Here is a 20,125-nt window from a genome sequence, read left to right on the forward strand (position 1 = left end):
AAAAAATAATTTTTTTGATTTTTTTTGGTGGTAAAAGTAAAAAAAAACCCTATTATTAATCAATGATAATAAAGTCAAATTTCAAATCAAGACCGTTTAACTGCCCGAAATGAACTGATTAAAAACTGAACCGTTTCCAACCCAAAACCGTTTGAACCGGGAGAAAAATCGTTTACATTAAACCGTTAACAAATCACAATCCGGCTGCACCTACCCGTTACTACCCGAACCGAATTAAAACCGCTCAGCAATAAACCGAAACCTAACCAAACCGATAATAATGTAAACCGAAACGTAAGACACTTGAACCGATTTCAAACTAACCCGTTTTCAAACCGAATCGAATTCAAACTGAACCGAAACCAATATGTCAAACCGTTTTGACAATACTACCGGGCGTGCATAGCAGTCCCGAGCCAGAGTTTACTCGACAAGTGAGCAATAGCTCGCATCCATTGAAGTCCACGGCGGACTCAAGCGAGCTATGGCTCCTCGTTTGAAGCCCATCAGGAACCTGCATGTTAAAAAATTTAAAAATCAAAAGCCTGCTTCTACGAACCCACGGCTCACTCATTCTCCCAGCATCACGCACCTCCGAACCCCACAACCACCGCCAACGAATCACTTCTTACCGCCGGCGACCTCTTATCGCCAACCCTACAATCACTCCATCACCACCATTTCACCACTTTTCCCCAGTCACACGCTTTGCATAAACCCTAATTTCTCAATTGAAATTGGGGCTTTTGATTTCATTCAAATTGGAGCAAATCGGAGTCTTGGATTTGTATTTTAGCATTGATACAGGGGATTGACATCAGATTTGGGCCTTATCGACAGTTCATAAACCCTAATTTTCTCAATTGAAATAAGGTTTTGTGATCGAATTTCTTCTCTACCTTTGAACTTATTCGTGAATTGTGACTTATTTGGGTTTATTATACCTTAGCTTGGGTTGTTTCTCTGGATTATTGATTCTTGTATGAGTTTTGGACGATTCTTGCTGTGCATTTTTGGAATTGATTTGAATATTATTCTTGTAATTTTCTGGTTTGTGGTTCTAATTGGTGAAGCTTTGAAAGGTTTGCATTCCTCTTATGCTTTATTTTATGATTTTTATCCTTAAACGTTCTTTTAGTTTTCCTCTTATTTTATGCTTTTATTATATGAACAGGAGATGATGATATTTTGTCCTAAATCCGGAAAATCTATTAGAACATCGGAAACTGGATCAAAGGGGTTAGAATCTAGACTCCTGACTGAATTTGATGAAATTAGGAAAATCGGGAGCGGTGGATACGGCATGGTTGTTAAGTGCATGAATAAATTAGATAGGAAAGAATATGCAGTAAAAAAGATTATCTTGGATGCTGGTGAAGCTTGCTACGACATCGTGATAAAGTAATTATTTTCTCAAATAATTTTGTGTATATAATAAGAAGTACAAAGTTTAATATTTATAATCTCTAATATCTAATTTTTTTTAAACTTGTGCAGTGAGGTTCTCTGCTTAGCAGAGATATCTCACAATAATATTGTTAGATACTATTCTGCCTGGATAGAGCCATCAATTGAGGGCTTGTATGAGGATTCTGACGAATCCGTTGAAGTTGAAGTTGAATCAGATTTTCCTTGTCTATTCATCCAGTTAGAGCTGTGTAACACATCTTTAGACAAGCTCCTTGAGGAAAGGAAAATGGAGGTTAAAGAGCTATGGGGCATTTTTGAGCAACTTGTTCGTGGTTTGGACCACATCCATTCAAGAAAGATAAGGCATGGTGACCTTAAGCCATCCAATGTTTTTCTTAAAGACAAGGTGATTAAAATTGGTGATTTTGGATCAGGTATGTAAGTTAATAGGTTGTCTTTTTATACCCAAATACCCGATCTTCAATAGAATCTTTTTAAGATTTGAATGTGTGAATTGCAGCATGCTCCCTAAAACAAGCTGCAAATGTTCCTATTGCAAGGGGTGTCTATACAGCACCAGAATTGAAATCGCCAGAAAAACCTTTCACTCTAAAATCTGACATGTTCAGTTTGGGCGTGATCCTACTTGAAATGCTAGCTGGATTTGGCTTTGGCACAAGCCAAGAAAAATTTGAAGTTCTCGGAGATCCTAATTAGAGAGATGAATACTTGGTGAAAGCATGTTTGGATGACTTTAAGGAGGATATAATCAGAAGTCTACTTAATGAGGATTTTAATGAAAGGCCTAACACTTCAATGATTCTTGAGGTATGTCCTTTGCTGCTATTTTTGAATTGAAAGTTTGTATTTCATTTCTTAAAGAAGCATTGTACCTCACTGCTACTTAAATACTATCTACAACTTTAAACGTGTGCTGTTGTATTGTTAATGCTTTTTAAAGATGGTTAATGTTTTGCCTCAGCTATAATCTTGTGCTCCCTGTAATTTTAGCATGTATGTGTTATAACTTATAAGTGTGTAATCAACATCTTTCAATCTGCTTAATTGTTTTAAAATATTTTCTTGGGTGAACCCAAAAGGGAATATTATATGAGGAAAGGTAACTTCTGAATGGATGTTGTAATTTATAACATTAACCCATGTTAAGAAGGTAAAATCAGTAACACAATGAGATGTGGCAGCTATTGAGATAGGGCCTCGTATTGCTTGTTACCTTCACTTCAACAGAAAAAAAAATTGAATGGAAACACAATTTATGTCCATAGATGTAGATTATAGATCTATTTTATAATGTTGCTCTCATTTTGAACAATTGAAGTTAATGTCTCCGTATCACTATCATAATGTATCTGACTTGATTTTACCTGAATATATAATTATTTTGAACTAATAAAATGGCGACACAAAATATGCCCATAAATATAGGGTTATACTTTCAACTTCAATTGACTAATGTTGGTAACTCATTTGATGAATTATTTATAAAAAATTCAAAATACTCATTAGTTAAGATGATCCATGCATAATTAGCTTGTGTGAACAAATGGTCGTTTAGTTTCCTTATGTTAAAAAAGACAAATATGAACAAATGGCACACAATGCAACCTTGACTAATGTTGGGCAATTAAAAATTAAAATTAATTAATGGTCAGTATAAGATTTTAGGGTATGACTTTTGTTTTGCACTCATGTGTCATTCTCTTACAACCTGAGAATAATATCCATTGATGTAGAATTTTGAATGCATCTATATACTTGGAGACTATATGAGCTCTAAAAATTTATAGTCCGTTTAGTTTTCTTGGTGCGGTAGTCTATATAACTGTCAAATATAATTCTAATACTTTAATTTCAATTGAGGGGGATGGCTGTTGAATTTATTGAGCAATAAGCATTATATATATAGCAAAACAGAAGTTGTAAATGGTACTTCATATGACAATTTAATAAAATAAAGAAAGAGATACAAACTATTTAAGTAAGCAAAAACATAACATTTGAAATAGGAGAAAACTATGAAGGAAGCTTATATCCCACCAATTACTAGTGCATTGTACAAACAAAATGGCATTGATGTTGTTTGGAGCACATTATCATAGTGAAAGTTCCATCCCTCTTCAATTTATCGTGCTCTGGTCCTTTTCCTTATTATATGCAGGCAATGACCCCCGATTACATTTTAGGAGCACATTATTAATTTTGCAAATAGGAAATGTTATAATGATATTGCCTTGTTTGGTTCCTGACAACAAATATGTAAACGATTTATTTTGCATATCTCATATTTGAATTTGTAATATTCTGGTTTCACAAGGGCAGTACAATTTTTATTTTTACTTTTTTAATTTGTAATATTTTTGGTTTCTTGTTTGTAGCCTTAACTAGAGTACTTTAATTGTTCCTAGATTTAGGCCTTGCTATCCTAAATTCCTAATGTACTGTATATATAAGACTTGATGGTAATGAGAAAGAGACCGAGGGGGTTTTCTTTTACAGTTCCCATGAATTTGGGATGAGATCATGATCAATCTTGATATGGCATGAAGCGGAGTAAAAAGACAATTTCAAGTATAAGATAGCTACGCATTTAAAAAAAAAACTAAACACATCATAATTTAAAATAGAGGTCTGTTACGGCTGATCTCAGAGGGCCATTAGCACTGGCACATGAGATGTGGGATGTATCTTTGCTGTAGGGGGCAGCTCCAAATTATATGCCACAGATCTAACTCTGATATAGGAGATAATGATCCCCTTAATATTACTGCAACTCTTTGAAGAAGATAGAGCAAAATATAAAGAGAAAGAATCGAAAGAATGAGAGAAGAAAGAAGTGTGTTTGCATTATATCTTCAATGAATATTCTTACTGTTGTTTTCATTTCTAATTTTTAATTGTTTGCCAGCTTTTGAAGGAAGACACCTAGGATGAAATCTTGGTGGTTGTGGATAGATGCAACGTACTTCAGAGTTTCTCTCCTTTTTGGTAAGCCATATTGATCCATAATCAAAGTTCAGATTTTAGTTTTTTAGGTTAATGTATTCTGGGTAAATTGTGTTTGAAATGATAATCCTTATTTAATAAACACTGAGTACATGAATAAAAGGTCTAAACACTCACTAATCTAACACTAAGGGGGCGTTTGGTATCAAATTAGTAAAGGTAACGGATTGGAAACAAATTTGGGGGGGGGGGGGGGGGGGGGGAAGGCTAATATATAGTGTTACCCTTACTAGTTGTTTGGTATCCTTATTTACTAGTTGTTTGTTTCCCCAAGTTTTACACGGAAACAAAGTGTTTTTGGGTACGAAATCTGTGCCGTTTCATCAGATTTGGTGCCGGAATTCTTTTGCTTATGTTAGATTAGTGAATTAGTTTGTAGTTAGAAAAAGTGTTAGTTTTGTTTAATTACTTTTAATTACAGATATAATCACATATATGATAGCTTTTGTTCAATTGTCTGATAATTGGATTAAAGTGGCTAATTAGTAGTTAGGTTTTTTTTGATAGCAACTGTTATTGTCATCGTTACTACTGTTATTGTTGTCGTTACCACTGTTATTGTTTATTTTTTTGTCGCTGCTGTTTTTATTGACATTGTTGATGCTATGGTTGATGTTGTGTTGTTATTGTTGCTACTATTATATTTGTGTTCTTGTAAAGATCAGATATGAGGTCTTAGAACTAATGCTACAATATTTAGCTCTTCCTATTTGGAGTTATGTGTGCATAGATTAGATCTAACCACCAAGAGGCATCATAGCTCGTGTTATACCATTACTTGAGATTTAATAGATAATTCACTTTTTATTTGGATGTGCAGGTATTGTGAGGTGATTGAGTTGTGAGGCCTATCGCCCGTATGTGGACTATGGCGGTTTCAAGTAAAGGCTGGACCAAATTAAATTTAGAAATTAGAGAAGATTTTCCAGAAGTAGAACAAGAATATGAATTTTTAACTGTATAAATTTGTATAAACGTCTTGTAAGTATAAACTAGTTGTAATTCAGCTATGTGGACTATGGCGGTTTCAAGTTAAGGCTGGACCAAATTAAATTTAGAAATTAGGGAATTCCAAATGTAGAGCACTAGAACAAGAATATGATTTTTTAACTGTATAAATTTGTATAAACGTCTTGTAAGTATAAACTAGTTGTATTTCAGTATAAATGTTACAAGTAGATGAATTTTATTTTTGTCTAATTGAAGTAGGAATCAACACCAAACTAATCTATTCTTACTAGTATAATTCAATTTATCATATGGTCAAGGTTGATTCAAAGATCTAACTATACAAATTAATTGTCTTTAGTCTAAAACAAAAAATAGTTATAGTTAAATATTTAATTAAAGAAAACAATCACGTGAATCAAATAAAATGATATACAAAAGTTTTCTGCAAGATATTATAGAAAGTTAAAAGCGCATATGTAGTATATATAAAAACGTTTGAATTACCTTTTGATATACAAAAGGGTTGGTCACCCTAGCCTACAATCAAGCGTTACAATTACAATTTTCATAAAAAAGCAAACAAATTAACAAAAGCAACTTAAATGCTAATCTATACACCCAAATCGACACATGTTCTCTCCTGTTACACTTTCCTATACTCTTTTCCAATTTAATGTGCCACATGTCTTCTTACATCTTTAATTTTTAAATTTTTTTTTATTACATCATCTTTAACTCTCTTATTTAACACTTCATCTTTAGCTCCCCTCTTCAATTCAAACTTTTTCTTTTCTCTCTTTAATTTAGTCCTTCCACCTTTTTTCAAGCATAATTTCGAATCAAAGTCTCAAAAATTTAATTAATTTATTCATGATTTCAATTACACATTACACCCATAATGATTTATTGGTATTTCCTTACTCATCTCTCAATGTAATTTTCTATGAACAACCTGTGCATTTGCACGGGCCAGAAGACTAGTTTTATCAAGCAATTAAACCAAGTTTTTTAGTCTTCTTTAATTACTACATCATGCTTATTACAAATGTAAAAAAAAATTAAAAAATAAATATAAGAGTAAATACGTAAATGAATTTTTTTAGTCAAATATTAGTCTTTGAATTGAGTGGTATACTACACTATTCATAAGAATTGAGTGATGCTTTTGAATAGGTAGGAATACACAGTAAACTTTTAACAAATAAGGCTAGCAGCCTATTCAACAAACGAAAACAGGAACATCAATAACATATGGACTTTCTACAGTTTGATCGAATACGAACACAAGTATGCTCCATCATCTTACTAGTAGAAAAAAGGCAAATGACTATTTTTTACGATTTCTTAAGCAGATCCTCTACTGATCTCAGTTTCATGTCTATTTCTCTCCAAAAGCTTATACCATGAGGAGGGACCATACCATAGACGACATTTTCCTGCAAATTACAGGAAAGAGTCTTACAGTCTGCAAATTAAAGGGAAGAGTCTGCAAATTACAGTCACAAATTAGAGTCTGCAAATTAAAGGGAAGAGTAATCCTCAGAGGTCATAGAGAAAATAACTTACTTCCTTGAGGAACTCATTGTCAACAACAGTTATTCCTCCTGGACCAGAGACAAGCACCTTCATAGGTGGCAAGAGAGAGTATACAACCTCTAAGGCACCGCCTGCACTACACATCATACTTTCAATTAATAACATCATTGATGGTTTAAGAAAATCACTAGTTCGTCGCAAGTGGCAACACATTAAGACAAGCTTTAGCAAAAACAATCATAAACAAAATTCATGTACGATTATGCGTAGCTCCGAGCCTCCGAAAACAATCATAAATAAAGTTGAAGGCAAATAAAGTTGGACATAAAGACAGGGAACCTGAATTTAACTCACTTCTTTAGTTAGCTTTTCAGGAAGTGGCAACTATTGCTACTTGTCCTCTGCTTTTCTAGGACGCTGCAGAACATAAGCAAGGAGCAAGAATATTATTCAAGATATTTGAAAGGGAAATAAACAGTGTACAAGAATATAGAAAAATAACAGCATAAAATAACAAATTGTAAGTTGCTTTCATACATATATTAAATGATGCAGAATTGATTAGTAATAAGATTCAAGTTGAGCAAAAGTAGTAGGATAAAGACCAAATATGATATAATAGTTGATTAGTTAAACCTGAGTGATTCCCGTTCCAGAAAAAGGTAACATGTCCAAACTTGACTGTTTCACTGTAACACGGAAAAGAGATCATTTGAAAAAGTTACAAGTATTTGCTTTAAACAGTTAAACCACAGCTTAAAGCACATTCAGCATATCTCCAATTATAATAGTCTAGGCTTTACTGATTCATATATCATGCCGAAGCTAGGCCGCAAGAAGACTTGAAAAAAGAGAATTCACAATTACATTGCAGCTGAACTGGAAAGAGCATTACAGCAAGCTAATCTTAAGCTAAACCTCAAGTAAAAAACAACCATCAAATTCGATCAGGAGTCCTTCTGTCCTTGTCTATATTGGAGAAAATGAAGGTAAGTGATTTTGACAGGGCATACTTTTATCTAAGCAAAGGTCAATGACAAATAAAACAGAGAAGGCGGTGAAGAAAAGGTTTATCTTCCATCATATTAATCAAAGTGCAACACTACTTCAGCACATTGTGCTCTCATGAGCATGTAGAATCATTTCTGCATTGATCCAATCAGATAACATGACATAACAATGACATTAATCCTTCTCACGTGTATAGCAACATTACTTAGGTACACACAAATCAGCAGGTATGCAACATCAGACCATTAACTCTCACCTGCAAGCAAATGTTCACACACCATTGTGAACTAAATACTCCCCAGAAGTTCTCTCAATTTCCGGAGGAGAAACAAGGTAATGACTGGGAAGCTTCAACTTCCCAGTTCCCATCATATTGAAGCATACCGCTATACCAGCATAACGGATTTTAGGATAGTGAACTCTGTCAAACTGATCAATTTTTTCATATTCAAGCGCTGTCACAAGCATAGTCAAGTGATCAGCCTGAAAATTAAATGTGACAACAGCATCTCCATCGACAATCGGACCAACAACCTTTACATTCTCATCCACAATAACAAAAGAGGGTAAATACTGGTCGTTAGCCTTAGTATCCTCCCTCAATTTCTTGACAGCCTCAACTGCATTCCTGAACTTGTATGAAGCTTCACCAAGCACTTGAGCATCCCATCCTTGCTTCACAACCTCCCATTCATTCTACAAAACAAAGGACAAGATGCACAGACAATCAATTGGAGTATGGACAAACTTGAACAAGATAAAATGTACTTAACAAAGAATTATTAATGCTGGAAGTGAAAAATCAGCATCACCAACACCCATATCAAGCATTCACATTCATGTAAAGGACGAAAGCTGCATATGGATACTGGAAAAAGAGGGTTTGGATTGGAATAAAGGATAAATCCACAAATGTTCACAGCGTGCAGTCATTTATAAAAAATAATTTATAGCATCTGAACTTTTTAGTATACCTCCAGCATCTAGAAATAAATCAAAGACCCATAGACCATATTATAAGTATCAATATTACTGCCAAATGTCAAGATGAATAAAGCTTTTAGGAGTATATCCATTCTATATGCTGCCAGAAAATAGAAAATATACCTAAATTGGTGGCAAAATTCAAAAGATTAGATATTTGGATCAACAAATGCACAATTATTAAAGATTGCGAGATACAATTCAAGAGCACCAAATCAGAAACATCACAAAAGCCAAGAAATCAGAGCAAAAATAACCCAAAAGATAGCAGCAAAATTCATAAAACTTCATCAAAACCGTTAAAACTAGAGCTTAAATCACAAGAAACAATGATAAACAAATCAAAACAATGACAAAGCGAAGAAAAAATTCAGAGCCTCACATGCAAACCCACAGCCGTAACATCAACACCAACCGTACCCAAACTCAAATGGCAGCACACGTAAAACTATAATTGCAGTTTTTGCCCCAATTTCAGATCAAATTTTGAGCAGACGCTCTGTCCAAGCGAGATTAAAGAGTGAAAAAAAAAATCAATAAAAGCGAAGAGAAGAACTAAATTCAAAGATTATTTAAAAAAGAGAGCAGAGAATGTTACGATCCTCTCATTGAGGCCACATGAGGGTGGCTCTTGATTGCGGATCTAATGATCCATTGCAAGGTATGGGACTGGAGTCCCACATCGGTCATATGGGGGACTAATGTGGGATTTATATAGGACAACGGGCTCTCCTCCCCTTAGCTAGCTTTTGGGGATGGCTCTCCCATTGTCCTGTATCAGAGAACAATACCTTTTCAAGATCTTAGAAAGAAACACTTTCATTTCTTGATTTCCCTTGAAGCCACATATGAGAAGAAAGGGATGAGAGTCGAGAGAGAGGGTTTCTAGAATACCGTAACATAGGAGAGAAAGAAAAAAAGAGGGTACGGTGTTTTTTATTTATTTTTTTATTATTACTAGTAAAACGCTACGGTTTAGCTATCGAACCGTAGTATTTTATTAAAAATGCTACGGTTTTCCATTTCACCGAAGCATTTGTAGAGTGGTAAAGAGACTTTTTCCACTAGTGCGTCTCATAAACTTCAAGGTTCAGGATCCAACAAAACCCTACTACTTGTAACATTTACATACCTATCAATGAGTTCCATGCCCACCCACCCTACTCACTTATTTTCTTCCTTTGTAAACTCACAATGTTGAGTCATATTCATTCAGCATAAATGTACAAACATTTTAGTGACCTCTCCCCCTCGACATAACAACTGCTGCTACATTCTACCTACTCTAAACCCCAACAAGATAACCATAAAATCATATTAACTCAATCACCTAATCCGTGTGTCGCTTGCATTGCCATCAACATTAAAAAGCTCCTTCAGTCTTACTGCTAGACATGAAAATTTTTAAAATCATATGTGGGCCATTTGGAGTTGTATAATAGTCAATGTTCAACTTCCTTCAACTACACAAGGGGGTCGTAAGGATATTCTTGTTATGCAAGAAAATGCACCAATAATAGTTTATCGAGTACCCAATATAAATTGAAGATGAAATTATTGTGTTCTAGAATGCTCAAAATCAGCGGTGTATTTTATACGGACAAGTTCCCAATATAAGGTTGGGAAGAGATTTGAGAAAATTGAGCCATCTCATGTCTCAATAGCTCAACCTAAAGGTAAGAGCTTTACTATTGAGCTCTCACTTGATTCGCATATGTTAAATTCTATTTTGTATATCTATGGTCTACCTATATTCAATGAACGCAAAAAAAAAAAAAAAAAAAAAAAAAAAAAAAAAAAAAAAAAAAAAAAATCAGAAAATATATAGTCAGAGATAAAGTCCATAAAGACAATTGAAGATCAAAGTATACTTATCCTATCTTGTTTAGGCTGCAAATATTCATTTTTAAAATAACGTCTTAGTCTAAAACAAAAATTAATCGCAAGACGAGAGCAATAAGTCAACACACCATCACTCTAAAGCTAATTAGTGCAAATTAAATTTGATTACTCACACAGTTTCGATATGAATGCTATGCTCAATTACATAAGCATTGCTTTACGAACTATCAAGCATCAACTATATAAAAATTGAAGGAAAATTGCAGGGAGACAAGTCATAAGATGTGTGCATCATGCCAATCTAAGATGCTCGCACTCGGGTATGGGTCCGAGTGTCAGACTCGGAAAATTAACAAATTAAGGATCCATTGACACGTTTTAAAAGAGTCCAAATTCAAATTTTGGACACGGGGACATGGCAATAAAAAAACAAAGTAAGAAAAGTTAATGTAGAAAAAGAGAATTAAAAAAAAGAAAAAGAAAATTAACTATTCTGATTGATTAGATTTAAGAGAAAAAGAGAATAAAAAAAAAGGAAAAATTACCACCATTAATCTCAACTTTGCTCCATCCGCCGATATTAATCCCAACTTTAGTTTGTTCCCTATCACTCCCAACTTTGCACCCTATTACTCCCTCCGTCATGATGTTCCTGTTTGGAATCTTTGACTTTTTAAAAATAAGAGAGAATCTTCTAAATTTCTCTCAATCTATAAGAACAAATATAGTCATGTGGGATCTACTTTGATTCGTTTTGATGAGTAAATTATTAATATCTAACTTTTATAATTTTTGCTAATGTGATACTAAAGATATTTGCGATCAAATATAGGTAAAAATTTGCATCGATTTACGTAAACAGGAACATCATTGTGAAACGGAGGGAGTAATTTTTATCACCCCCAAATCACCTGCAACCAGTTAATAGGTTAACATTTGTGAGTTAGATTTTTTTTGCACACGTGTCAATATTTAATTGGTTCAAAAAAAGAGAATAAAAACAAAAGAAGAATGTAAAAAAAAATAAAAAAATTAAAATCCCTAAAACTAACCCAGCCACCACACCACCACCACCGGCAGCGCGGCGCCACCTCCGACACACACGCACTCCCTTCCTAGCCCATGACTACCGGAAAATCTATCCCAACCCTAAACGACCGTTTCCCCACCAAAAAACAACCCCCTCTCCCCAAAAACGACCACCAAAATTGGCCACAAATGGCCGAAATCGGCCGATGGTGGGGCTGAATGGTTGATTTCAACCCTTTACCGGCCGATTTCGGCCATTAGTGGCCGATTTCGTGGCCATTTTAGGGAAAGTGGTTTCGTTTTGGACGGTTTAGGGCTGCGGGAATTGGAGGTGGGTGGGTTCCGGTGGACTGGGCTAGGGAGAGGGGATGGGTTGCGTTTTTCGGGGCTGGAAAGAGCTGGAAAGGGGATGGGTAATCGAAAGGAAAAGGGGAGGTGGCCGGGTAAGCGCCGACACCAGGGGAGAGGAAGGAATTCTGACGGCAGTCGGCGCTCTGGGGGGAATTTGGGTGGTGGCAGCGAGCTGGACATGGGTGGTTTTTGGGTTTTTTTGTTTTTTGTTTTTTTTAAAAAAAACAATTAAAATTTATTTAAGTCAATTATACGCTGACACGTGTCTTGTAACCTGTTATATTAGGTTGGATGACCGGTTGGGGGTGATAAAAATTAATAGGGTGTAAAGTTGTGAGTGATAGGGAATAAACTGAAGTTGGGATTAATATCGGCAGATGGAGCAAAGTTGGGATTAATGGTGGTAATTTTTCCTAAAAATTAAACAGAAAACATCAAGTAAAGGAGTCACGTGAGGTCCTACACCTACCCCCACCCACATAAGTACCGAGTACATTCCCTACCAAGCCCACCCCTTGTTTTTTTTAAAATGATGTTGGACTCAGAAGCTCATCTTTGTTTATCATTACAAAACCATAGCATTCCTAACTCATTTCTTCAAGGAGGTCAAGCAGTTTAATTTGAATTGAGTTAGCTCACAAACCATAATATTTTACATAGAAAAGGATATATTATATTGAGTTAGCTCACCCTAGTAAACTAAGTTATTGTAATAGGATCAGCATAGATAAAAAACAAAGGACAACCAGTCTTTTTTATCAATTGATTTCAAGAATTCTAAAGTTTACGTGGAAAAAAAAAAAAAAAACCCTCATTATATTATATTCAATCCTTACTAATATTAAAGAGCAAAGGCAGTCAAATCAATTTAATCCTTATAAACAACAATAGACCAAGTTTTATCAAGAAAAAAAAAAATCTACGAGTATCTGAAGGGCATGATAAACTTAAATGATATTAATTTACCCACCAGCTATAGGATTAAGAGGAGTTACTTATTCCAATATTGAAGAGCAGAAGAAAACAGAATATAATTTTGTTAATTATAGAGAAGAGTTGGAAATTTTTAGCTAAATAGCAAGATTGTGCTATAACCAAATCCCATCAAATTGAAAAGGCAATCAACTTGATAGTTACGGCATCATTAAATCAAGGTTCAGCAAAAGATCCAATAAACCAATACAAGCAAATATTAAATGCTTTAAATACTATTAAAAATAACTTGAGAGTCAACTACAAAGACAAGTAAATCAATAACACATATTTGCAAAACAGCCATCTTAAGCTACAGGATGCAAACCTGATTGCAATCTCTCCTTGCTGTGATACCATTATTGCCAATTGTGTAAATATATTACTCAATTCGTGAATTGTTGATACCATTATTGCCAATTGTGTAAATATATTACTCAATTTGTGAATTGTAGACTCCACATTCTGAAGTGCTTCAGCTCTGCTCTGCATATAAGTGTCTCCTAATGGAACCATCTGTTGCTATTGTTGAGTATGTTATTCCACATCAGCTGATTTTCTGCAAAATTAAAGATCTATAAAGTCAACATCTTAACTAAAGGAAACAAATGCCATTATAATTACAAGCTACTAAAAGACAAAATTTGCTCAGTAAAAAAAATATATATTATTACTCAAGTTTAATCCCATGAACGATTGCTCCTTGTATTCACACTTTCAAACCATCATACTCAACAAAGTAAAAAATTTCAAAGGTTAGATTAGACTTAATTGAGCAAAATATAGAAAATGCTAACTTCAATGCCTCAATTTTTTGACACCAATCGAAAAAAAAAAGAGCTAAAACACCGAGAGCTCACCCAATTTGTCAATCATAAGATTGAAGGTTGCATAGGATATCATTGTACTAGTATAGAATGATTTATTAGTATTATTACTACTTCTAGGTACGACAGAACTTATCCGATACCAACTTTGGCGAAAGACAACAATCATACTTATATTAGTGGCTCCGGTATTGGTATCAAATATAGGTATGCAATTATCGGAATCAAATGTACAAAAATATACTCCATAAAAGTGGAAAGTGTACATATCCATATCACAATGTCTACGATTAGTCATGGGTACTTAAATTAATTCATAGACACCAATTAACACTGTACAACATCAACAAACACAAGCACACCAATCTTGTAGCTGGAGTTACTATACAAAATTAACCCACTCCCGGAAGGGCGTTTAGCATTTTCCCGCATATTATTTATGTCAACAATACTAATCCAAAATTTTGCATATAAACCAAAGTCCCAACTGAGAAATCACATCAAGGATCATAATTTAGCATCGAAAAAGCTCATACCATCATCAAAAGGACAAACTTAACACCAGATGTCTCCATTTCTCATTTTCAACAAAACCAAAACCAAGACCCTATTTCCCCAATTCAACATAAATCAAAACCATATTTCCAAGCAGAAATCACATCAACAACCATAAATTAGATGATAAGAATTACAGGGATTTGATTAGACGCTCCTTTCAGCATGGACAGCTTACCTTAAAGTTCAAACAATTCACTGAACTTGATCACATCAATCATAACCGGTTAAACTACATGGGAAGAACGTACAACAGCTTTCTCTTTGTTAAACAGTTGATGAAAAGACCTGCCAGCTGCTCTTCAATCACCTACAAAAAAACCCAGATAACAACAATTTTAGATGTTAAAATCTACAGAACCCAAAGTTGCTTACTAAAAAATCCTGGACATTGTTCTGATAATTATGGAAAGAGCACACAAGATTCTCCTCAAGAAGCACGAAGAGGTCGTTTAAATTAAGAGCCAGCGAAGCTCTCATCTCATACTCATTTCATTTCTGCAAATAAACAAATAATTCATCAAAAATCTGCAAAATTTACATACTCCATAGCCATAATTTGCTAAATCATTCAAGAAACAATTCTTAACCTTTCTGCTTCTCCAATGATTTGGCAAACAAAAAACAACAGCAAAATTGAGTATTTGATCTAACCTTAAAAAGGTATCAAAGAACACTCCACAAACAATAAGATCACCAACAAAGCAAAACCCGGGAAAAAAAGGTGTATTTCTGGATTTACAAAACCTAGGGTTCTTGGTGAATTGAAATACAATTTCATAATAGACCGAAGAAAAGGGGTATAATTGAAGAAACTGAACAAAAATTATAGCTGAAATTTACACTATGTTTGGATAACAATAGTGAAGGGAAAGGGAAGGGAAGGAAAAAGAGGGAAGGGAAAGGAAGGGGAGGGGGAGGGAGAAGGTGAGCTTCCATTTTCCTTCCAAATCTCTCCAACAATGGAAGGATTTGGTTTATTAAAAGGGGAAGGAAAATAGATCCTTCCAATTCCCTCCCCCCCCCCCCCCCCCCCTTCCATCCTTGCATTAGATATCCAAACAAAGGATGATGCATCCCTCCTTTTCTCTTCTCTTCTTTTCCCTCCATTTCTCTCTATCCAAACATAGCATTAGAGAGGAGGAATTACCTTGATTCGAGGAAAAGAAATGAGGTGGGTTGATGACTTTTTTTAGGAATAATAAATGAAAGAAATAGAGAAGTGGGCCTTTAACCGGTGCGAGGAGGTCGCCCATATGGAATCTAGCAACAAAGGATAATGTGGTAAATATACTTTTTTTGAGGATAAAATGGGAAGATCACTGTTCATAAGAGATACCCATTTTGCTCCAATTTGGCTTGAGTTATAGATAACACAGGCATTACATGTGATAGCATCTAATAATAAGATGAACGAGGGAGTAAATGATATCCCATTTATTTAACCAAACATTAAAAATACAAAACTCTTGAGTTCACAATGCCAATATAATTTATGAGTTCAGTGATATATTAATGAGATCTTTAACAACAAAATACAACTACTCTACCAGCATTGTATCGGCAGGATCTTCAAACCTTTCATGTACCATGGTCTAATGTCGACGAGCTTACGGACAACAGTCGACCAACTCACAGTATTTGGAAGGGTCTGACACCTATGCCCCTTCCAATGTGGGATTAAAACCCGCTGCTAGTTCAAATACAACAGAAGACTTGCGTAACAATAAGCCTAATTGGTACTACTCTTATTGAAGCATACAACCAGATTACCATAAATTAAAAAGGGAGCAGACATCTGCTTTTCCTTTATTCATTCATTAATGTACAGTACATGCTGTAGAATCAGCACAGTGCAGCATCTGACAATGGTTGCCTACAACAAGCTGCAGCTCTCACACAGCTTTATAAACAATCATTGCTCAGTGAAACACCAATCATCTAGCACCTCTTCAGAGTTCTGACCATCAAAAGCAAACATGAGCTTCAGTATAATCAGAAGTGGATAGCTTTTCATTTCAAGGTAAACTCTATTCCACAATGGATAAACATACTTGACACTTTGTAACAGTCAAATTATAACGAGATGATCAATAATTATTAAACCAGTGATTAAATTCTTGTCCTAGTGGCTTCAAAGATCAGAATAACAGCTTGGTTTCAACTAGATAATCCAAGAAACAAAATTGTAATTTACATCAACAGGTTCATCAGATTGCTCCCACATCCAAAGAAGATATCCCTCCCACATTGGCATACAAATGTCAAGATGCATAGAAAAAGTAGGAAGATGATGCTATACATGGAAAACTAAATAGGGAATAAGAAAGATGAGCATAATCTTGGGCAAGAAGGGTAAAACACCTCATGTATCAAGAGCTGAATTGTGGCCAGTGCATTGGTTACCTCAACGAGTATATTCAGAAATTCATATATCCACTTATGTTTCTAAATGTTTTACATTTGAGTATCTTCACACTCTACTCTAATTTGGTGACAACCACATTTGAAATCAAGCTTCGCAAACACTAACCTATAAATTTCATCCATCAATTCATCAATCATGGATATTGGATAATTATCATGCACATTCCACTTTCACAACCATCCACACATAATCACCCAAAACTGTCCATTTACTTCTCTAAGAGCCCAGAGCAGGAGAATGCACTAAATATTGATCATTCCAGCTACTAACATATCCTTAAACAGCCTCTCTATTTTGTCGGATTGTCCTATCGTCAATGTGAGTACCTGTTGTTCCCTTTCTCAAGGGTTAATGAATGTTACTTTCCACGGTTCCATACCTACTCCCTACTTTCTGGAGGTAACTATGTAACTTATCCGGATACAATTCCCCTTCCTTTTCTTCAACCTCCATTTCTATACGATTCAATTCCACCAAAACATATCTTCCTTAATACCGAGCTCAAGTGATACAATGAACACCAAAGGAAAGGACATGACCTTATCACAAACTCGAACTGCATTGTCCTTTCCTTTGCAGAAGTGACCATTGGGCCCAACTTTCCGAACTTCTGAACACCCAAAATTAAGTTCAAAGCATAATAACACTACACACGAATCAACCTCTCACAACTGAAAAATTCTACGATTGAAAGACCAGAAGTGTGAATTTTTTAGTACCTTAACGGAAATGAATTTGTAATATACCATAACCTCTGGTTCACCGACTCACTAGTAGCAACTCTTCCCACTAAACAGGTCATACAATTGTCAACTCATGTCAGATACATGGTTCACTATTATGTTGGAGTTTAATCCAAACAAGGACGCAAAGAGAAAAGTAATTCACACCTGAAATCTCACATATAAGTTACATCGAAGATTCCTAATGGTTAATGGGATGTCACAAAATGTAATGCAATTACTCATCAGAAATTGGTTAAGTTTTTTAGTTTATAAGTTCATTTATATCAAACATGCAATCAATATCAATTCAAATTTCAAACACCATCTAAGTTGGAAATCATGTTCTTACTTCTTAGTCATAACTGTAAAAGCCAAGGATCAGACAAGACACCTGTATGCAAGAACTTAGAGAAACTAGAAAAGAAAAGAAGTCTTGAGCAAAAATATTTACACAATGACTGTAAGCTCAACATGAAAACTAAGACCGCAAACAATAATTGCAAGAAACAACATGAAGGAACTGATCTTGTCAATACTCACATCGAGTTCGCAGGGAATTTTGCACCAGTTCTTCAACGTGATTATAGTGCGTGTATATGTGAACATAGAGAACAAGGATCCACAAATCATATTACATATTCCATTGGTTCGCACAATTTCCATATGATCAGAATCAAAATGATACATCATAAGTGAACGCGCAGAGCCCACAAGTAAGATGTCAGATTTCGGATGAAATGCATATGGATGTAACCATACATTGAAACACTTGATGCTTATTCTTGATGCAAGATCACATATGTGGGCAAGGGAGATTTTATACTTCAATATCCATACACTCGGTTCAATGTGGCTATCACGCAACCAGACCCACAAATGTCCACATTTTTCCTTTGCATATGAAAGAGAGCCAGCTAACACCCCAAGACATCCTGGTAGTGTATCTTGTACCTTGTTTGGGGAAGCAAATATACAGGCTGTCTTAGCTTCGAGGTCAAAACATAGAATCCTATGATACAAGGATAATCTATATAACATGCCTTTAAAGTAAACACAGTGCCTCAGCAACCTAAAGCAGTCATCAGGAACCAGTGGCTTTACTTGGATCTCATGTGTCATCCATTCTCCAGTTTGGGAGTAAAAAATATGCAAGCACTGTGGCTGAGTTGTAAGCGATGAGATGACAATACGGAAATGAATGGACTCGGAAGGGTCAAAAGCTAACGAGGCATAAAGGGAAGGCAGATGGATTGTAGGTGGAGGGAGAGGGATGGGCACACATTGTTTGACGGCAGGGTTACACGTAAAATTGAGGTTTAGGACGACGAACAAACAAAAGCAAGCCATTACAACAGTCCAAAAAATCAGGACCACGATGATCAAACGGCAATATACTTGCATAATACATGCTCTCGCAGGCAGATGTATCATAAAGAGCACTGCCACGGTAAGCACGTCGTGGATGCACCTTCAAAGGGGAACAATCCATGCTGTGCACACTATCATCATAGGCCATACGGTTATGAAGTTCCATTTTAACATGTGGAGGGGAGTTGGAGGTAACTTCACTCAACTTACAAGTAAACCGAGCAATACGAAAGTAAACCCCAAAAACTGGAGCCTCAATTGACAACTTGGGAATGCAAACATGGGTGATAATTCTATGCCACTCTTTCGATACACACTTGCACCTCATCAGATCCTTTTCTGAGAGCTTACTCATAATTTTAATAATCAGATCCTCACAAAGGAGCTCCATTCTCGCTAAAACCAACTCCAATTTACTTCCCTAAATCCCAAAAGAAGTGAATAAATTAAACCTACAACATACAAAAATTCGTCATCAAAATCTACAACATAAATAAATTTCTTTTCCTTTATGACTCCTTCAATTCAGTATGCAAAAAGATAATGAACAAACTAACATTAGACAATGAATATAAGTATATACAAGAAAGATTAAAGCTTTAATTTTTTTTTTTATTTATTTATTTTTTTTTTTTTTTTTGAAGAAAAAACTTTAATTGAATTTATCAGAATTAATCTCTTGCACTTAACAATAACAGTAGGAAAATCTTTAGGAATCAAATTTGACCCCAAAAAAAGCATAAAGTTTAAATCTTTAAGTGATGCGGAAGATCTGGAATTGAAGAAAACTTACCAGCCGAACCTGTGAGAGGTGTTCTATAGTAATCAAATGTGAAAAGTGAGGAAAATAGGATGTTTCAATGGGTATGCTTAACTGATTAAGATTGAGGGTTTTACTTGTGACAGAGGATACCTTTGTATTTTTAAGAAGCTTTAGAAGGGTGTTTGTTTTGAGGGATTTAACATGTGTTTAGAGAAATGGGGATTATAAGGGGGGTTAGAAGGGGGATGAATAAGGAAGTTATCCTTTCAAATTAATAACTAAGAGGGTTGGTATAAGGAATGGGGATTAAATTTAATGGGTAAAAGACACTTTTACCCTTAAAAAAAAA

At 35.0% G+C, this 20,125-nt stretch overlaps 1 protein-coding gene and 2 long non-coding RNA genes across 9 annotated transcripts; 1 reads left to right on the forward strand and 2 right to left on the reverse strand.

Annotated features, from left to right (window-relative positions):
- Nucleotides 1-474: 474 nt before the first annotated feature.
- On the forward strand, nt 475-5,573 carry LOC145593193 (uncharacterized). Of its 3 annotated transcripts, none has more exons than XM_081649700.1 (6): nt 475-873; nt 1,175-1,401; nt 1,498-1,844; nt 1,931-2,238; nt 4,337-4,416; nt 5,255-5,573. In XM_081649700.1, exons 2-4 carry the CDS (start codon nt 1,178-1,180, stop codon nt 2,125-2,127), a joined length of 768 nt encoding a protein of 255 aa, XP_081505826.1. In that variant the 5' UTR covers nt 475-873; nt 1,175-1,177; the 3' UTR covers nt 2,128-2,238; nt 4,337-4,416; nt 5,255-5,573. The 3 variants fall into 3 exon arrangements, with proteins under 3 accessions (XP_081505826.1, XP_081505827.1, XP_081505825.1); XM_081649701.1 differs by lacking the exon at nt 475-873 and adding an exon at nt 880-1,082; XM_081649699.1 differs by lacking the exon at nt 475-873 and having other exon boundaries at nt 880-1,401.
- An 894-nt stretch (nt 5,574-6,467) lies between these two features.
- Nucleotides 6,468-9,431, reverse strand: LOC145593195 (uncharacterized). Of its 4 annotated transcripts, none has more exons than XR_014102566.1 (6): nt 9,299-9,431; nt 8,189-8,628; nt 7,558-7,610; nt 7,276-7,338; nt 6,952-7,052; nt 6,468-6,821 (listed from the first exon to the last, which is right to left on the reverse strand). It is a non-coding gene; the product is annotated as an uncharacterized LOC145593195 (long non-coding RNA). The 4 variants fall into 4 exon arrangements; XR_014102567.1 differs by having other exon boundaries at nt 6,468-6,871; XR_014102568.1 differs by having other exon boundaries at nt 6,952-7,057.
- A 6,479-nt stretch (nt 9,432-15,910) lies between these two features.
- On the reverse strand, nt 15,911-19,944 carry LOC145593196 (uncharacterized). Of its 2 annotated transcripts, none has more exons than XR_014102571.1 (3): nt 19,807-19,944; nt 18,186-19,434; nt 15,911-16,452 (listed from the first exon to the last, which is right to left on the reverse strand). It is a non-coding gene; the product is annotated as an uncharacterized LOC145593196 (long non-coding RNA). The 2 variants fall into 2 exon arrangements; XR_014102570.1 differs by having other exon boundaries at nt 18,186-19,465; nt 19,807-19,921.
- Nucleotides 19,945-20,125: the final 181 nt, after the last annotated feature.

The sequence above is a fragment of the Chenopodium album genome, chromosome 18, assembly GCF_948465745.1.
Source record: "Chenopodium album chromosome 18, dcCheAlbu1.1, whole genome shotgun sequence".
Classification (NCBI taxonomy): Eukaryota; Viridiplantae; Streptophyta; class Magnoliopsida; order Caryophyllales; family Amaranthaceae; genus Chenopodium; species Chenopodium album.

Coding starts and splice junctions, on each gene's coding strand:
- LOC145593193 (XM_081649699.1), top strand. CDS start 1,154: ATGCTTTTATTATATGAACAGGAGATGATGATATTTTGTCCTAAATCC. Junction 1,402..1,497: donor TGCTACGACATCGTGATAAA/GTAATTATTTTC, acceptor AAACTTGTGCAG/TGAGGTTCTCTGCTTAGCAG. Junction 1,845..1,930: donor AATTGGTGATTTTGGATCAG/GTATGTAAGTTA, acceptor TGTGAATTGCAG/CATGCTCCCTAAAACAAGCT.